At 44.4% G+C, this 18,801-nt stretch overlaps 1 protein-coding gene across 4 annotated transcripts in view; it reads left to right on the top strand.

Annotated features, from left to right (window-relative positions):
• Positions 1-18,801, top strand: part of ALDH9A1 (aldehyde dehydrogenase 9 family member A1) — a 99,369-nt gene that overhangs the window by 35,199 nt on the left and 45,369 nt on the right. For all 4 annotated transcript variants that reach the window (XM_040359739.1, XM_040359737.1, XM_040359741.1 and 1 more), the window contains exon 3: positions 974-1,119. In XM_040359739.1, coding sequence (XP_040215673.1) covers positions 974-1,119 — 146 coding nt within the window. The remainder of the gene's footprint in view (positions 1-973; positions 1,120-18,801) is intronic.

Raw genomic sequence — 18,801 nt, 5'->3', positions numbered from 1 at the left:
ATTTGATCATCTCTGCGGTTTTTGCGCTATAAACAAAAAAGGAGCGTCAATTTAAAAAAAAAAAAAAAACTATTTGTACTTTTTGCTATAAAAGCTATTTTTTTTTTCCCCTCAGTTTAGGCCGATATGTATTCTACATATTTTTGGTAATAAAAATCGCAATCAGTTGGTTTGCACAAAAGTAATTGCGTCTACAAAAAAGGGGAAAGGTATTTATGGCTTTTTTTTATTTTTTTTTTTACTACACAAAGGATAACATGCTGGAGAATTTGACTGTAGAAAAAAATGTCTGAAACCAAAAACAGCTGCTGTAAAAACGTCCAGCGTGCATTAAGCCTTGGGGTGGGGGCAGGGGCTGCTGATTAAGATAAAAAACCTTCTGCCTTTAGGGTAAGTTCACACCAGATACAGTTCCGTGCACTTTTTTCCTGCACTTAGCGTCAGTTCACACCCATGCAGTCCAGTGCTTTTTTTTTTTCTGCATCACACACACATTGAAAGTAGGTTATATTAACTAGAGCCACTGGAATACATGGAAAACGCTGTGCATGCATTTTTAGGGCCAGTTCACACTATAGAAACGCAGCCTTTTACTGCATGCATGTTTTTGATGTGTTCCAGTTTATTTTTGGTGCGTTTTTGATAGTCCAGTGCACCCACTGCATGTGGTTTGAAATGGCTTTTGGTGCAGAAAAAAAGCGCACGGAACTTAAATAAACGATAGTCAATTTTTATTTTATTTTTTTGTCGGCTAGAATTTAGTAGTCAAGGCCCCCATTTTTTTTTTGTATAACTTTGTTGCAGGTTTAAATGACCATCCAGTTGTGTATAGAAAATTCATACATTTTATACCAGGGGCACAAAGGTTCTTACAGATATGAATATGTTTTATGAAGACTTACAAGGAACTGTCTGCCATTTCAGTTTTGGGCCTCTTACTATATTTATTTTATTTATTTATTTATTTTAACAGGACGTGTCATTACAAAGTTTCTTTGCTCTGGAGAGAAAGAGGTTAATGAAGCCATTCAAAGTGCCAAAGCTGCTTTCAAAATATGGAGCCAGAAATCTGGAATGGAGCGAGGCCGTGTCTTGTTGGAGGCAGCCCGTATTATTAGGGTATGCTTTTTGTAATATAAACCTCATTATAAATGCCATAATGCTGCGTAATAATAATTTGATCTCAATATGTTTGTCATTATATTTTTAACTTGGAATTTTTTAACAAGTCTTGGAATTTTCTCCAGTTACCCAAAAAGCAGAAGTTTTCCCGGGTAATAAAGTATACTGATTGTTCTCTCTGCAACAGTCCTGTAGTCTGCAGCGACTAACCATCTGTGTTCAGTTAGTGCAGGACTTATGTGGGGTGTGTCCAGGGCCGATCCACCCTATAGGCTCACTATGCAAGCCGCTAAGGGCCCCGCAAAGCTGCGGAGGGCCCCCCAAATTACTAGAGGCCCCCGCCTGGTGAGAAGTCATTTTTCATTCACCCCGCTTCTCAACTCGCTGGCTGCATGGGAGAAGAGGTAAGAAGGCGGCACTCCTCACTCCTCACTTTAATGTAAGATGCCATTTCCGACAGCATAACACCCTCTCCCCCCCGCTTCTCAACTTTAATCTTTAGTGTGACATGTCACTGTCGGCAGCGCCCCCCTCGGCTTCTCAACGTTAATGTGACATGTCATTTTGCTTGGGGCCCAGGGAGGTCAGGACCGGCACTGGGTGTGTCTTTGTAGAGTCATCCGGTCCAAATCTGCATCAGTATTCCCATCCCTACCTCTCAAGTTTCACTTTTGTGAGTGTCTAAAACACCCCACTTATACACTAGATTAAGCAAATGGCTACTGCACTGCTACTGGGAGCACAAATATAGATACCCTTCACACAAATAAGGTTCAGTATCAAAGTGCACCACACCTACAGGATATAATAGTCTATGGCAAAGTGCAGCTAACCTGAAGAAAAACCACATGTGAACTGAGCTGCACCCGTGGTGCGGGTAAACAACGCATCAGTGTGAAAGCAGCCTTAGGCTATAAAGTGGGCTCTATAGAGTAGAGTGAGCTGCCATCCACCCGCTCTGCTCATTGTGGCCCTCGCTCTTCAAAAGGTTGGGAGCCCCTGCATTAGAGTAAACCTGATAATCCACAAACTCGCCAGTTAAGTAATGACATTAGAAATTCGCAAAAGGTAATGAATATTGCAATAACTCATTGGCTATATCTGCTTTAGAGTGCACTCTTTATGAATGGCAATGATTGAAATGTAAAGCTTTGTAGAGAGGTACCTCGTACTATGGACAATGGGCAAAGTTCTTGTAAGGCAAGTATCTGAGTGAGCAGTCTTTAGCTATAGTTCTTCAGCTGGCTTGCATTGGGGCCCAGTCTTCATTGTGGTGCACATGAGTACCGTCCCAGAAAAGTCTGCATGCAATAAATAACTGCTATTTAGATGGCCAGTCCCTGTGAGATCAGTCTCTGCTAGCAGCAACAGGTGAATGGCAGCAGTGTCCTCTCACCCAGGGCTGGTGCAAGGATTTTTGACACCCTAAGCGAAACACCATTTTATTTGCCCATGTTTGTACAGGGATACTTTCTCACCTCCTTGCCAATATTAAAGGATCACTAAAGGAATTTTTTTTTTTTTTTTTGCTGAAATTACTGTTTACAGGGTATAGAGACATAATGGTTAACTGATTGCTTTTTATCTATTTTTAATAGTTTTTAAAAGGAATCATATAATGTGCCTCCTAGATGCAAAAACGAAAGTGAAACTAGTTTAGTCTTTGCATGTTATTTTATGCCTCTGTGCTGGACAGTGCCATAGAGAGTCATGGCTAGGAAAACGAAACTAAAGTCTCCCATGACTTTTTTCATAAGGAGCCAGTCAACCAGGAAGTTTCCACAACAGAGTAGTATTACAGCAACATCAGAGCAAAAACGAACAATGAGGACATGAAACCAGGACTGCAGTAAGGTAAAGGAAGCTATTTAGCTAAAAAAAAAAAAATCCTTTAGTGACCCTTTAACTCCATTAGTGGGGGCATATATAATTAATTCCAATGCGCTACTGTGAGTAAACAGAATAATGAAGAAAATAGTGTGCAGATAATACTTGGGGCAGCTGTATCTAAAAGTGTTCACATAACACAAAAAGGAAAAACAAGCTAAATAAGTGATAAGCGCTCCAGGTATGTGATGAATCACAACACAGTGTATAAATAGATGAATGAAACGCAAAAATGAAAAGGGGGTGAGTGACCAAACTCAAAATGTGCAGTGCGTATCCAAAAATACAATAGAAAAAACTCAGTGTTAAGACAACGTGAAACCCTTTGGGGTGTCGCATCCCCTGTGGGTTAAAAATCACTGAAATGTGCACACATATAAAAATGAATAATATATAAAAGGTATAGGATATATAATATACAAAATGTGATGTCTAATACGTGAATAGAGATCTGTAGTAAACAACAATAGTGATAATGATGAGACAGTCTATGGATAAGGATAATGGGATGTTCACATGTGAAGGTTCCTGTATGTAAGGCAGTGATTGGGGAATCCTTATTGATGTTGTAGTGCCCTTACCATGAAGGTGCTATATGTGCGCATATAGGGATATCCCTCCGGGTCTCCGATCACCTTTCTCCTGGGATCACTCAGTGCAGGTAATTCCAACTGCTGTGTGCCATGAAGGTGTTTATATGTACACATATAATGCTGGTCCTCCGGGTCTCCAATTCCTTTTTTCCTGGGATCACTCAGTTGGTTCCAGCTGCTGTGTAACTCCAAAAAGGGTCCAAGTAATAGTGGTCCAAAAGGTTGAGCAATGGGATAGGAAGAAAAAAGAGATTGCCTCCGATTGTGTAGTGGGTTTAGGGATCCAAAAAGTATTTATTCAAAACATAAAATGCAGATGATACAAAGGTAACACAGAAGGCGTTGTGTATTGCCAAACAGCGTTGATAATAAAGTGCAGACGTGGCGTTTAAAATTACCGCCTTACGTCCTATGGTCTCCGGCTTGTGTGAGTAATTTCCTCGGTCTCGGCTTGCGACTCCCTACGGCGTTACGTCACGCACCTCGTGACTTCATCAGGGGATTGAAGAGAATCCCCTGATGAAGTCACGAGGTGCGTGACGTAACGCCGTAGGGAGTCGCAAGCCGAGACCGAGGAAATTACTCACACAAGCCGGAGACCATAGGACGTAAGGCGGTAATTTTAAACGCCACGTCTGCACTTTATTATCAACGCTGTTTGGCAATACACAACGCCTTCTGTGTTACCTTTGTATCATCTGCATTTTATGTTTTGAATAAATACTTTTTGGATCCCTAAACCCACTACACAATCGGAGGCAATCTCTTTTTTCTTCCTATCCCATTGCTCAACCTTTTGGACCACTATTACTTGGACCCTTTTTGGAGTTACACAGCAGCTGGAACCAACTGAGTGATCCCAGGAAAAAAGGAATTGGAGACCCGGAGGACCAGCATTATATGTGTACATATAAACACATTCATGGCACACAGCAGTTGGAATTACCTGCACTGAGTGATCCCAGGAGAAAGGTGATCGGAGACCCGGAGGGATATCCCTATATGCGCACATATAGCACCTTCATGGTAAGGGCACTACAACATCAATAAGGATTCCCCAATCACTGCCTTACATACAGGAACCTTCACATGTGAACATCCCATTATCCTTATCCATAGACTGTCTCATCATTATCACTATTGTTGTTTACTACAGATCTCTATTCACGTATTAGACATCACATTTTGTATATTATATATCCTATACCTTTTATATATTATTCATTTTTATATGTGTGCACATTTCAGTGATTTTTAACCCACAGGGGATGCGACACCCCAAAGGGTTTCACGTTGTCTTAACACTGAGTTTTTTCTATTGTATTTTTGGATACGCACTGCACATTTTGAGTTTGGTCACTCACCCCCTTTTCATTTTTGTGTTTCATTCATCTATTTATACACTGTGTTGTGATTCATCACATACCTGGAGCGCTTATCACTTATTTAGCTTGTTTTTCATTAGTGGGGGCAGTATGTGTTGGGGGGCCAGTATGTGGTTGGGGTTCCCTGCTGTTTTGTGGGCAGGTTAGGGAGCTGAAGCATTATAAACAGAAGGAACTCCTGCAGGGGAAAATTTCTGTCACTTGCCTCATGGCTACAGATGAAGAGTCCCGGGGCTGCCATGTCGGCTCCTCCTCTCGGTGCATTTTTAGCCAGAGAGGACACCAATGTAATTGGGAGTCAGCCACACCCTTGCCCCACCCTCCATCTTGATCATCCCGAGAGAATCTATAGGCTTCAGAACGAGTCCTTACAGGCTGCCTGCCCTACACTGCGGATCGCCGGGTACTGCAGGTAAAGAGCGTGGCATTGTGGACTTCACGCGCCCGCCGCTAGCTCCGTGAGCCCGACCATGGGACTCAATTGCCGCGGGGATACCCGCGATCGTCTCACAGTAAGAAAGAACGGGGAGATGCTGATGTAAACGAGCATCTCCCCGCTCTGCCTAGTGATGATGACAGTGATCACCACTTCCTGTAATCGGAAGCGGTGATTACTGTCTTGTCATGTGTAGCCCATCCCCCCCCCCTACAGTAAGAATCACTCACTAGGGCACTTAACCCCAACAGCGCCACCTAGTGGTTAACTCCTTCACTGCCAGTGTTATTTTCCACAGTAATCAGTGCATTTTTATAGCACTGATCGCTGTAAAAATGACAATGGTCCCAAAATGGTGTCCGATGTGTCCGCCATAATGTTGCAGTCACGATAAAAATCGCTGATCGCCGCCATTACTAGTAAAAAAAAAAAAGATTAATAAAAATGGCCAAAAAATATCCCCTTTTTTGTAGACGCTATAACTTTTGCGACTTTTTTTTTTTTTTTTTTTTTTTCTTTTTACCAAAAATATGTAGAAGAATATGTATCGGCCAAAACTGAGGAAAAAAAAAAATGTTTTTTTTTTTTTTTTATTGTCGCTCTGTTTTTGTTCATGGTGCAAAAAATAAAAACCGCAGAGGTGATCAAATGCCACCAAAATAAAGCTCTATTTGTGGGGAAAAAGGGACGTCCATTTTGTTTGGAAACCACGTTGCACGACCGCGCAATTGTCAAAGCGACACAGTGCCGAATCGCAAAAAGTGGCCCGGTCATTTGGCTGCATAATGGTCCGGGGCTTAAGTGGTTAAACTTTACAACTTTATTCCCGATGTGTTTACTAAGGTCCTCTAACAAACCTCTGAGGGCTTCACAGAACAGCTGTATTTATACTGAGATTAAATTACACACAGGTGTAAAATGTAGTGGAACCAATTGCCTTGTGAAGTCTATTTACTAATTAGGTGACTTCTCAAGGCAATTGGTTCCACTAGATTTTAGTGAGGGGGGGTATCGGAGTAAAGGGGACTGAATACAAATGCGCGCCACACTTTTCACATATTTTTTATTTGTAAAAAAAAATGTTGAAAACCATTTTATTATTTTCCTTCCACTTTACAATTATGTGCCACTTTGTTGGTCTATCACATAAAATCTGAATAAAATACATTTTTAAGATTTTGTTTGTATGAAAAAATTAATTCTATGCATTAAGATAAAAAAACCTTCTGTGGCAGCTGCGCCCGCACCCCCTAATACTTACCTGAGCCCCATCTCTCTCCAGCGATGTTCACAAGTGTCTTAGCCAATTGGGACTCTCCTCCTGATTGGCTGATACACAGCAGTGGCGCCATTGGCTCCTGCGTCTGTCAATCCAAAGTCAGTTAGCCAATCAAAAGAAAGAGGGGGTGGGGCCGGGGCTTCGTGTCTGAATGGACACATAGAGCTGTGGCTCCGGGTGCCCCCATGGCAAGCGGCTTGCTGTGTTGGCACTTGACAGGAGGGAGGGGCCAGGAGCTGAGAAGAGGAAGATGCAGGCTGCTCTGTGCAAAACCAACTGCACAGAGCAGGTACGTATAACATGTTCTTTAAAAAAAAAAAAAAAAAAAGACTTTGCAATCACTTTAAGACAGCAGACAATCCTATTTCCTACACATACCAATATTACATTCCAGAAATGCTTTTGCTTGTACTAGGGATCTCTAAATCTTGGTGTACAAATGTTCCAGACAAAGTTGAGAGCTCATGCGCATTCCTCACTACTATAATTTATAGTTCATTTCTTTCTACTGCTTGCACTGGTTATTCCATGCATTCAATTGCCAAGAAACTGAGGAATTCATGCAACACTGTTCTGTAAATTGTATTGAGAGATAAGAGCAAACTGGATCCAACCAGATAAGAGAAGCCTAGCTGTTCCAGTACAAGCATTGGATACGTACATTTGGATCTGCTGTTTGAGAAATAGATGGCTTACAGTTCCTGTTTGCTCCCTACAAACCAAATACCAGTGTACTCGGTCAACTTGCTCAGATGCAGGCCTTAACCCCTTTTGTGCCAAAGGGTAAAACAAATCTTAATGCCTAAGCACAATTTTGACATGTTTTAGTAAAACTGTAAATATCATCACAACTACTTTGTGCAACCAGGTGGATTATATATTTAGTTTTTTGTTTTTGTTTTTTTTCAGGACAAATTGGGCTTTCATTTGGTAGCAAATAATTTTGGATATCTCCTGATCTTTATTTTATTTTTTATCAAAAGAAAACTGGCCCACAATAGTAAAAAAAATAATAATAAAAAAAAAAATTCTCCTGCTCCTGACGATCGCAACAATACCACATATGTGTATGTTGTTTGTTGTGTGTACCCGTGGTAAAACCCAGAAGCAATAGTGCACATTTTGCATTTTAAAAAAATAATAATTTTGGTCCTACCTAAAACACACTGATGCTAATTTAACCACTTCCGGACCACGCGCCGTTGTTTTACATCGGCACTTTGAAGAGGAATACCGTTGCTATGGAAGCAGCTAGCTACCATAACCCCGGTATCCTCTTCAAAAGCGGGCGGACCGCTTTCAGATAAGTGTTTTCTGCGGCAGGAGAGGGGCCCCCCTTCCGCCGCGTTCCGGTGCCCTCCGCCGTTTACCGGAGCCATCGGTAGTGGCAGAGGCAATCTGGTCCTCTTGCTGGTTTGGAATGGAGACAAGTGAGGGGAAGATGGCCTCCACCCGTCTCTATATCATTGCAGGGCAGAAGAAACGTCAAAACGTCACTTCCGCCCAATGCTCTTAAAGCGGTCCTCCACCCTAAAGTGGAGTCCCGCTGATCGGAACCCTCCCCCCCTCCGGTGTCACATTTGACACCTTTCAGGGGGGAGGGGGGTGCAGACACCTGTCTAAAGACAGGTATTTGCACCCACTTCCGGCCACACGATACGGGCGAAAGACGGGCATTCCGTCACATCCCGTCTGTCGCCCGTTGTGTGCTGGGAACACTCGGCTCCCAGCACACAGCGTGTGAGCCAATCGGCGGGCGCAGCGCGACTCGCGCATGCGCCGTAGGGAACCGGGCAGTGAAGCCGCAGCGCTTCACTTCCTGGTTCCCTCAGCGTGGATGGCGGGGGGGGAGCAGCAGAGTGACGAGCGATCGCTCGTGCTCTGCTGCGATCGGCGCTGGACTCCAGGACAGGTAAGTGTCCTAATATTAAAAGTCAGCAGCTGCAGTATTTGTAGCTGCTGACTTTTAATATTTTGTTCCCATGGCACATCCGCTTTAAGGAGACTTTTTTTTTTTTTACATTTACTGTATTTATTGGCGTATAACACTCACTTTATTACCATGAAAGTAAAGGGTAAACTGTGCCTGCGTGTTATACGCAGGGGGCTGTGGAACGTTTTTTCCTGAAACTTTCCTCTTAAAATTAGGGTGCGTGTTATACGCTGATAAATACGTTTATTAATTCGTTTTTTTATTGCATTTTAGTGTAAATATGAGATCTGAGGTCTTTTTGACCATTACAAGGGATGTTTACATTTGCTGTAATGGGAATAAAAGTGACACAATTTAATTTTTTAAAGAACAGTGTAAAAAAATTAAATAAAAGGTAAAATAAGAAAAAAAATTTATTTTTTTTAAACGCACCCCGTACCGCCGAGCTTGAGTGCAGAAGCGAACGCATACGTGAGCAGCGCCCCAAAACATGCAACCTGTAGATTTTTTATTTTTTATTTTTTTTAACTTTGCCTATGGAGATTTTTAAACTTAAAAGTTTGTCGCCATTCCACGAGCAGGCGCAATTTTGAAGAATGACATGTTGGATATCAATTTACTCGGCGTAACATTATCTTTTCACAATATTAAAAAAATTGGGCTAACTTTACTGTTGTCTTATTTATTTTTTATTCAAAAAAGTGTATTTTTTCCAAATAAAGTGCGCTTGTAAGACCACTGCGCAAATACGGTGTGACAAAGTATTGCAATGACCGCCATTTTATTCTCTAGGGTGTTGGACCCCCAAACATTATGTATATTTTTTTTTTCTAAGTAATTTCTAGCAAAAAAACGTGTTAACTTGTAAACACCAAATCTCAGAAAGAGACGCGGTTCTTAAAGTGGATGTAAACCCCTATTATTTGTGCCCAGTCTTGCCACACAGAGCTAATCCAGCTCCGAGCAATGCTCTTTTATTGTTCAGTGAAATAAAACAGACTTGCAGAGATAAACCTTAGTTCGTTCCGTTCCCTTGCTGTGAGTGACAGGTTATTTACATATTTTATGCACTAGCCTGAGACAGAGGAACAGCCTGTGTAAAAAGTTCACAAGTCACATCCCTCTCCCTTCCAGCTCTCCCAGGATTGGCTGCATTTACTGTGTTTTGACTGGATGTTTTTCATCATGGGGTGTGATCCACAGTTCAGTGTGACGAGGAAATGCATGTATAGTGCAGTGAAAACACAGCACAGAAAGCAGACTATACACAGACAAGTGATCTAATTTTAGGTTAGATGCATTTAGTGAGAGCTGGGCAAATTGTGTGTGTGTGTGTGTGTGTGTGTGTGTGTGTGTGTATGAGGTCCCCTGATCACAGTTGCAACTTTGGGTTATTTACATATCTCATGCACTAGCCTGGAGACGGGCATTATTTTTTAATTCCCACCCCACTCCTTTTCTGAAGTCATGTGGTTACTTTTCTGGATTTTGACTGGATGTTAGTGATCATAGCAGAATTTAGTGTAAGGAATACACAAGAGAAAATGCATGTTGGCAAGGGGAGTGTAGAGGTGGGCGGGGAGTCTACTGACATCACGACTCCACCCACCGAGCTCCAGACAACAAACCCACACACAGAATCTGCAGTTTTTCAGTTCTTATAACAGACAGAGGGGAGACATTTGACAGGTAAGGATACATGCAGGAGGCATGTATATCCGTATAGATCAGCACTATGGCAGTAGTTTAGAAAGGATGAGAGTGGGTTTACATCCACTTTAAGTAGTTAATAAAAATGTAATAAAAAAAAAAAATCCTGCCCAAAATATATTGACTTTGACCTTTTCACCCTTACTTGACCAAACACTAACCTATATTAAACCTTGATCTGGGTATTTTTTCTTTCTTTTATTTTTAATTTGTTTTACCAACACTTTTTTTTTTTTTTTGCTCTGCGAGGAAAGAGAAAGATACATTGTATCTTTTTTCATCATTCACTGAAAGCCGGCTCACACAGGGGTGACCTGTCAGGCCACTCAGCCGCCTGACAAGTCGCGGTCTGCTCTATTCAATGGAGCCATTCTAATAGGAGCGACGCAAGTCGCTCCGATATAGAAAAAGGTTCCTGTACGACTTTGGGGGCGACTTGCATTGACTTCAATACAGAAGTCATTTTGCAAGTTGCCTCTCAAGTCGTCTTGAGATCGCCTCACCAAGTCGCCCCCAAAGTTGTGCCGCCTGTGTGTGAACCAGCTCTTAAGGGGAAAAAAGAAAAGAGGTAGGCTTCACAGTGACTGATCACTGTGGTATCGGAGTCTACCACATCGATCAGGTGACTTGAAATTGGGAGATAAGGGCCCAGGGCTGTCGGTGAGACCCCTGTCTCTGTGCTGAGAGCGTGCTCCCAGCACAAAGAAGTCGCATATACACTATATTACCCAAAAGTATTGGGACACCTGCCTTTACACGCACATCAACTTAGTCTTAGTCCGTAGGTTTCAATATTACGTTGCCCCCCCCCATTTCAGCTATAACAGCTTTAACTCTTCTGGAAAGGCTGTCCACAAGGTTTAGGAGAATGTTAGCCTTCTGGAAGAATGGCATTTGTGAGTTTAGGCAATGAAGTTGGAAGAAAAGGCCTGGCTTGCAGTCATCCCTCTAAATCATCCCAAAGGTGTTCTATCGGATTGAGGTCAGTCAAGTTCCTCCACCCCAAACTTGCTTATCCATTTCTTTCTGAAGTGCTTAGACACGGCATTCTGTGTACAGCAAGCGTCTTTAGCAATGATCTTGTGTGACTTTCCCTCCTTTTAGAGGGTGTCAAAGACTGTCTTCTAGACAACTATAAAGTCAGCAGTCTTCCCCATAATTGTGCAACCTACAACCAAGTTTTGAGTTAATTAGCTGATTAGAGCGTGACACATGAATCTACAATATTGAAAGGTTTCACAATCTTCTAGTTTTAGGAGATACTGAATTTTGGGTTTTCCCTAGATGTAAGCCATAATCATCAAAATTGTTTCACTTTTTGAATTGAATTACTGAAATTAACTTTTCGAGCATACCGTATTCAATTTTTTTTAGATTAACCTGTGTGTGTGTGTGTGTGTATACTGTATATTTAAATGGCGATTCTAGCAGAGGGAGAAAATTATTCAGTCTTGGGTTGCAAAAGAGGACACGGCCACACAATGAAATTGGGCAAGAAGCAGTTTAAGTGGTTGTAAAGGCTGAAGGTTTTTAATGCATGAAGGTAAAAATACCTTTAAAGGGGTTGTAAAGGAAATTATTTTTTTCCCTAAATAGCTTCCTTTACCTTGGTGTAGTCCTCCTTCACTTACCTCCTTCTTCGATTTTGCTTTTACATGTCCTTATTTTTTTGGAGAAATCCTCACTTCCTGTTCTTCTGTCTTTAACTCAACACAGTTATGCAAGGCTTTCTCCCTGGTGTAGAGAAAGTCTCTTGAGGGGGGAGGGGGCGAGCAGGAGTGTCAGGACACCCACAAACACACAGCTCCTTTCTCTATCTGCAAAGTAGAAGCTGTGTTTACACACAGCTCTCCCCGTTCTTCAGCTCCGGAGACTGATTGTGGGACTCCGGCGGCAATCTGGTCCGCGGGTCTCGCGGAGCTTCGGACCGGGTCGCGGGCACTTAAAGAGGACGTACAGGTACGTGCTTGTGCCCAGCCGTGCCATTCTGCCGACGTATATCTGCAGGAGGCGGTCCTTAAGTGGTTAAAAGCAAAATCGAAGGATGAGGTAAGTGAAGGAGGACTGCACTAAGGTAAAGAAAGCTATTTAGGGAAAAAAAAATTTCCTTCACAACCCCTTTAAGTGTGAAGCTGCCCCCTCAGCTTCCCCTAATACTTACCTAAGCCCCGATCTCGATCCCGTATTGTGCATGAGACCCGAGGATCGCCCGGATCACTCCCTCCTGATTGGCTGAGATGCAGGAGCCATTGGGAAGGCGGGGGCGGGGCTAAGCATTGGAGAAAGAGGGCAGACCTACAGATGGGCACAGCACAAGACTGGCATAAGTATTTAGTGAGGGGGAGGGAGAAACGCTACTGAAAATGTTTTTACCTTAAAGCAGAGTTCCACCCAAAAGTGGTGACTCTGCCCCTTATGACGTCACAGTACCATCATGGCTCGGGACTGTGACGTCATAAGGGATTCCGATAAGCCACCCCTGCAGACCCTGAGGTTGACGGGAAGAGGCCCTTGTCCTCATCAACGTGGGGACAAGGTGCTTTGGGGTGGGGGGCCGCAGGGCGCCCCCCTGCCCCAAAGCACCTATCCCCCATGTTGAGGGCATGAGGCCTGGTACGGTTCAGGAGGGGGGGCGCTCACTGGTCCCAACCTCTCTTCCTGACCGGTCGGGCTGCGTGCTCGAATAAGGGTCTGGTTTGAATTTTGGGGGAACCCACATGCCGTTTTTGGGATTGCGCTGGAAACACATTTTCGCAGGCTGGTACTGTATCAGGAAGAGGATAATGAGTCAATAATTGCGAGACTTCTCCTCTGTGCCTACAGAGGGGAAGATTGCTCACAGTCATTTCTTGTCAGGCTGGGAATGAATAAACGGCACACTTTAGGTGCTGTTAATGAGGGGCATTTCTGCGCAATCGCGGGTGACGTCATTAACACGAAAAAGACGATTTTAGGTGGAAATACAGCTGTGAGTACACTTTCACAGGCAGCGATCAGCTACATGATAAGATTAAGTTGTCTCAGAGGGTTTACAACCACTTAAATGCAGAGGTAAAAAAATCCTATTACTTTAGAACCACTTTAATTTATGCATTGGTCTTTTGTAAACTCCCAAAGGTTAAACCAAAAGTTAAACATCAATGAGTCTTTACCATCTGGTATGAAATGGTGAGTTATTAAGGGTGTTCAGGTTGTAAACGATAAGGCTGGTCAATCAATGTATTAAAAATACTGTGTGTTATATATTTTATTGTAAACGTGATCATGTAAACTGGGTTAAATTAATTTCACAGAATTTTTGTGCCTAATGTACACTAGGCACGTAAAGCAGATTCCTAATTTTAAAGCATAAGTTCACCTTTTGGGAACATGTTCCAACTCCTGCACAGTCTACCTGATCCACTGCATCTAGTGACAGCAAGCAGGGGATCTTCTCCCCCCCCCCCCACTCTGTCACACTCGGTCGCATCATTCATTTAAAATAATAAAATGGATTTTGGAGTCATTTTAGGTATAAACTATATTATCTTTATTAATGCCTAAAATTGTGGGGTACCTGTATGTTGTGGGTGGACTAGGAGTAGTTGGCTACAAATAGGGCAGACTATAAGTAGTTAGTCTTCAACTCAATTTCCCCAATAGAATAGAGTGTAAAATGTCCAACAGGACTGGTGATGCCACTTGTATGCGTTCCTTGATGAGCCAATCAAGGGCGAATACTGCTGCTGTGAGATGTGAGCGAATTGTTTCTCTGGAAGCCCAGATCCTGGATCTGGAGAATCAAGGAGCAACACTGAGAAGCATTAGCTACCAGGAGAGGAGCTTAGACATTACCCAGCTGGTGCTGGCGGGGGCCACCCTAGAGGAGGTTGGAGAGATGGAAGCACAGGAATCAGAAGTAGGTAGCTGGGTGACAGAAAGGAGGAGGGGTAGAAGGAAGAGCACTAGGAAGGCCAGTCCTGAGTTTGTACACCCCAACAAATATGCCAGGTTGCATGATGGGGATACAAGCTATGGGGTGGCACTGCTGAAGCGGGCACCCTCCCCTAGCCGCCAGGGGAGTGACTGCTCCAGTAAGAAGGGGAGTGTTGATACAGGTAAGGCGGGACAAGTGCTGGTAGTGGGAGACTCGATTATTAGGCGGACAGAGGGCAATCTGTCAGAATAACCCGGGGGGCCAAACCGTGTGTTTTATGGGCGCTCGGGTTCGGCACATCACAGGTCAGTTGGACAGATTATTTGGAGGGTCTGGGGAGGACCCAGCGGTCATGATAGATGTTGTTAGCAATGACTAAGTGAGAGGAAGGTGGAGAGTGTCCTAAAAAACTATTTCAGGGAATTAGGGAATAGATCGAGGAAATGACCTCCAAGGTAGTTACGGGAGAGGGGTCAGAAAAAGCAATAGCCAAATAGGGAGCTGATAACAGAGGGTGATGGAGTCTGCAATAGTAATAGCAGTGAAAATATAACCATAACTAATCACAGGGTAAGTGATTTGGGAAATTCAAAGACAAAGCCCTGAGAAACAAGGGGTGAAAACAATCTGTACGCATACAGCACTAAGAGGCGTATACACAAATGCTAGCAGTCTAGCTAAAAAAATGTGAATCTGGAGCTGCTATTACATGAGGATGACTTGGACTTTGTGGGAATAACTGAAACTTGGTTTGACGGCTCACATGATTGGCTGGTCAATATTCAGGGGTATTTCTTGTATCGAAAGGACAGGGAAGGTAGAAGAGGGGGTGGGGTGTGTTTTTTTTAAATATATGTCAAAAGTGACGTAAGGGTGGTACAGAGGAGCGACATTATGTATGGGACTAGGGGAGGTGGAATCAGTATTGATAGAACTTCAAAGAGAGGAGGTGAGTGGCAAATTTATAGTGGGGGTATGCTATAGGCCATCCAACATGGAGGAGGAGGAGGAGGAGCTGGAAATATTATCTCGGATTGAAATGGCAGGAAAATGTAATCATAATGGGGGACTTCAATTATCCCGATGTGACGGTATCGGTATGATATCCCCGTCAACGTTCCCTTCTTCCCATAACGAAAATCACCCCAATATTCCACGAGGAGGGATATCCCTGGAATCGCCCAGAAAGCCACACATGAGACCAGCTTACTGCTTGAACAACACAGACTTTAATGTTATAACACACACAGCTTATATGTCATTTCCAAAACTGTTACAATGACAAATCTCCGCCCCCCTCACACTGGGGCTTCCATACAGATTATAGGCAGACACGACGGGGCCGATGCTGAAAACACATTTTCTTTAGACAATGACATCAATGACGCTGAGCACTAGCTGTACTGAATACATCAACCAGACCGCTCGACCCCGCATATAGAGAGATAATTTCCACAATGAAGCAATCAGAATAATTAACACAAGCCACTTAAACCCAGCTCTCCTTCACACAACACAATAGATCAATTAACCTTTAGAAATAGTGAGGGGACATTAGCACGTCAATAACCTGTCAGAGGAATGAATCGCATGAAATTCCTTTCTACCTCTACCCATGGCTAGCAGGGAGCAGCACACTGAGACATATAGGCAAATGTATCACAATGGCCCCCCTTTTGCTCCCTGCGCCGGCAAACCCGGTTGGACCTTCCCTGGTCCAGTAGGGTTGACGGGTTCAGAGATTTTAGTCCGAGGTTAACTCCGTTTGGCATGACTGACCTCCCTTGGCAACTGCTTCAGACTCCGGTATGTCACCGGGTCGTCAGATCACACGCCGGTCAGTCCCCAAGTCTTTGTGCGATCTGCAAAGTCACCAGAAGTCAGTGTGAAGACAGCGAATGGGTCTGTGCGCCGCCGTCTAGGTGTCCCGCTATGGGAGGGGGCAGGTTATGGCTCTGAAGTGACAATCCCAGGAGATACATAAAAAGAAAAAGTTATATTTGCTGAAATGCTGTAGCACTGGTGCTCAGTCGGGGGGGGAGGGGAATCGGAGCCCCATAAGGTCAGCCACCCCCCTGCTCCCTCCGCAGCCGCCGGTTCTCCTCTTTGAGCTTCTCCAGCTCCATCTCCAGTTCATGGAGCCTGGGGGGGTCAGCCCGCTGTGACCTCAGGTGGTTGTTCTCCTCCTCCATGCGGCTTATGCACTCCTCCAGCTCTATGTACTCACGGATCAGATCCTGCTTGCTCATGTCCTGCAGGCTCTCCACGTGGTCCTTCATCATCAGGAACTGGGTGGTGGTGTAAGGGGCCACCGGTGGGCCCTTGGCGAACATCTCGGCCCGCATCTGGGGCGCCCGCTGCGATTCCATCTCCTCCAGTCGCTTCTTCTCCTCCCAGGTCCGCTGGTTATATGACTTCCAGGACCTCTTCTTCTTGGAGGGTAGCTGGCGGTGCCTCTTTCTGCCCAGCTCCCTCCAAGGCCCCTCCGGCTCATGGCTGTCGCCCATGACCAGCTGACAATGGTGTTCCCTGTTGTCCGTAATAACAGATTGTACCATGAGGGCTTCGTAAGGGGTGCCCAATGGTTCTTCCTGACCCAGCTCCTGGGGATCCCAAGCTGAGTCTACACAATGGGCTGCTGCTGGTGGGCGGTACCCAGGTTGAGACCAATTTGACCTGGTGTTGTCATTCATGGGGCAATTCTGCTTGAAGTGACCCAACTGTTTGCACCGGAAGCAGCGTTGTTCGTTGTCCTCCTGGCGTGGGTAGCGAGGGCTATATGTCATCGGTCTGTTAGGCGGTTGGTATCTAGCGGCTGGTGGGTGTGAGGGCGCCGTTGGTTGTGGGGGTTGTACCCGTGGTGTGACCTGGTTTGTCTTGCGAGTATCCGCATATTCATCCGCCAACTTCGCGGCCTCTGGTAGAGTCATGGGCCTGCGATCTCTCACCCAATCCTTGACGTCCGTCTGGATGTGATTGTAAAATTGCTCCAGGAGCATTAGTTGCAAAATGTCCTCTGCGGTGGTGGCCTGGCTGCTGTTAACCCAGTTAGAGGCCGACAGGGACAGCTGGCATGCCCATTCTGCATAAGAGTCTTCCGTGGTTTTGCGTGAGTCCCTGAACTTCTGTCGGTGGGACTCTGGGGTTACTGCATAACGAGCCAGGAGCGCTTCTTTAACCCTGGCGTAGCTATGGATATCCTGATCTGGCACGGTCCGGAAAGCATCAGAAGCTTTGCCTGACAGTTTGCCTGACAATATTGCAACCCAGTCTCTTCTAGCTATTCGGTGCAGGTTACATTGTCGCTCAAAGTCTGCCAGGTAGTTATCAATCTCGCAGTCCTTTTCATCAAAAGCTTTAAAAGCGCTAAACGGAATCTTCCTTGCGTCTGCTGTGCTGTACTAACTGTTCGTAGAAGGTGCGGCTGCTTGTTGGACTGCTGCCAGTTTTAACTGTAGCTCTGCGTTTACTAACATGTCCATCACTTTCAGCACCACATCCGGCGTTGGGTTCGGGCCGAACCACGCTAGCTTCTCTCTCATTTGCTTGTTGGTTGGTGACTCCTCCTGAATCACTGGTGTCTCCATCTCTTGTACTGCTGGCGTTGCTGCAATCACGTCCTCCTGGTCTAGCTCCATTAATTCTGCTAATTCTGCTTGGTTTTGTTGCTAGCAATCCTTCCACGAACTTCCAGTAGTTCTTTCAGTGTATTTCTTTTAAGCAGGGTGTAGCAGCCTTCCATTCACTGTTCCCAGTGTCTGCTTGGAATCCGGGTGTAAAGGAGAGTAGAAGGGAAGATCCCGCTGCTGCCAACCAATTTGTGACGGTATCGGTATGATATCCCCGTCAACGTTCCCTTCTTCCCATAACGAAAATCACCCCAATATTCCACGAGGAGGGATATCCCTGGAATCGCCCAGAAAGCCACACATGAGACCAGCTTACTGCTTGAACAACACAGACTTTAATGTTATAACACACACAGCTTATATGTCATTTCCAAAACTGTTACAATGACAAATCTCCGCCCCCCTCACACTGGGGCTTCCATACAGATTATAGGCAGACACGACGGGGCCGATGCTGAAAACACATTTTCTTTAGACAATGACATCAATGACGCTGAGCACTAGCTGTACTGAATACATCAACCAGACTGCTCGACCCCGCATATAGAGAGAGATAATTACCACAATGAAGCAATCAGAATAATTAACACAAGCCACTTAAACCCAGCTCTCCTTCACACAACACAATAGATCAATTAACCTTTAGAAATAGTGAGGGGACATTAGCACGTCAATAACCTGTCAGAGGAATGAATCACATGAAATTCCTTTCTACCTCTACCCATGGCTAGCAGGGAGCAGTACACTGAGACATATAGGCAAATGTATCACACCCGATATCGACTGGGCAGAGGGAACAGCTTACTCAAGGCCCGTCATTTCATGAATGTTTTATAGGACAACTTCATGTCCCAAATCGTGGATTCACCAACTAGAAAGAATGCAATGTTAGATCTATTTATTACGAGCGA

Source organism: Rana temporaria, chromosome 7, assembly GCF_905171775.1.
Source record: "Rana temporaria chromosome 7, aRanTem1.1, whole genome shotgun sequence".
In the NCBI taxonomy this organism is placed as follows: Eukaryota; Metazoa; Chordata; class Amphibia; order Anura; family Ranidae; genus Rana; species Rana temporaria.
Note: the sequence above shows the minus strand (reverse complement) of the source record. Positions and strands in the feature narration are given on the sequence as shown.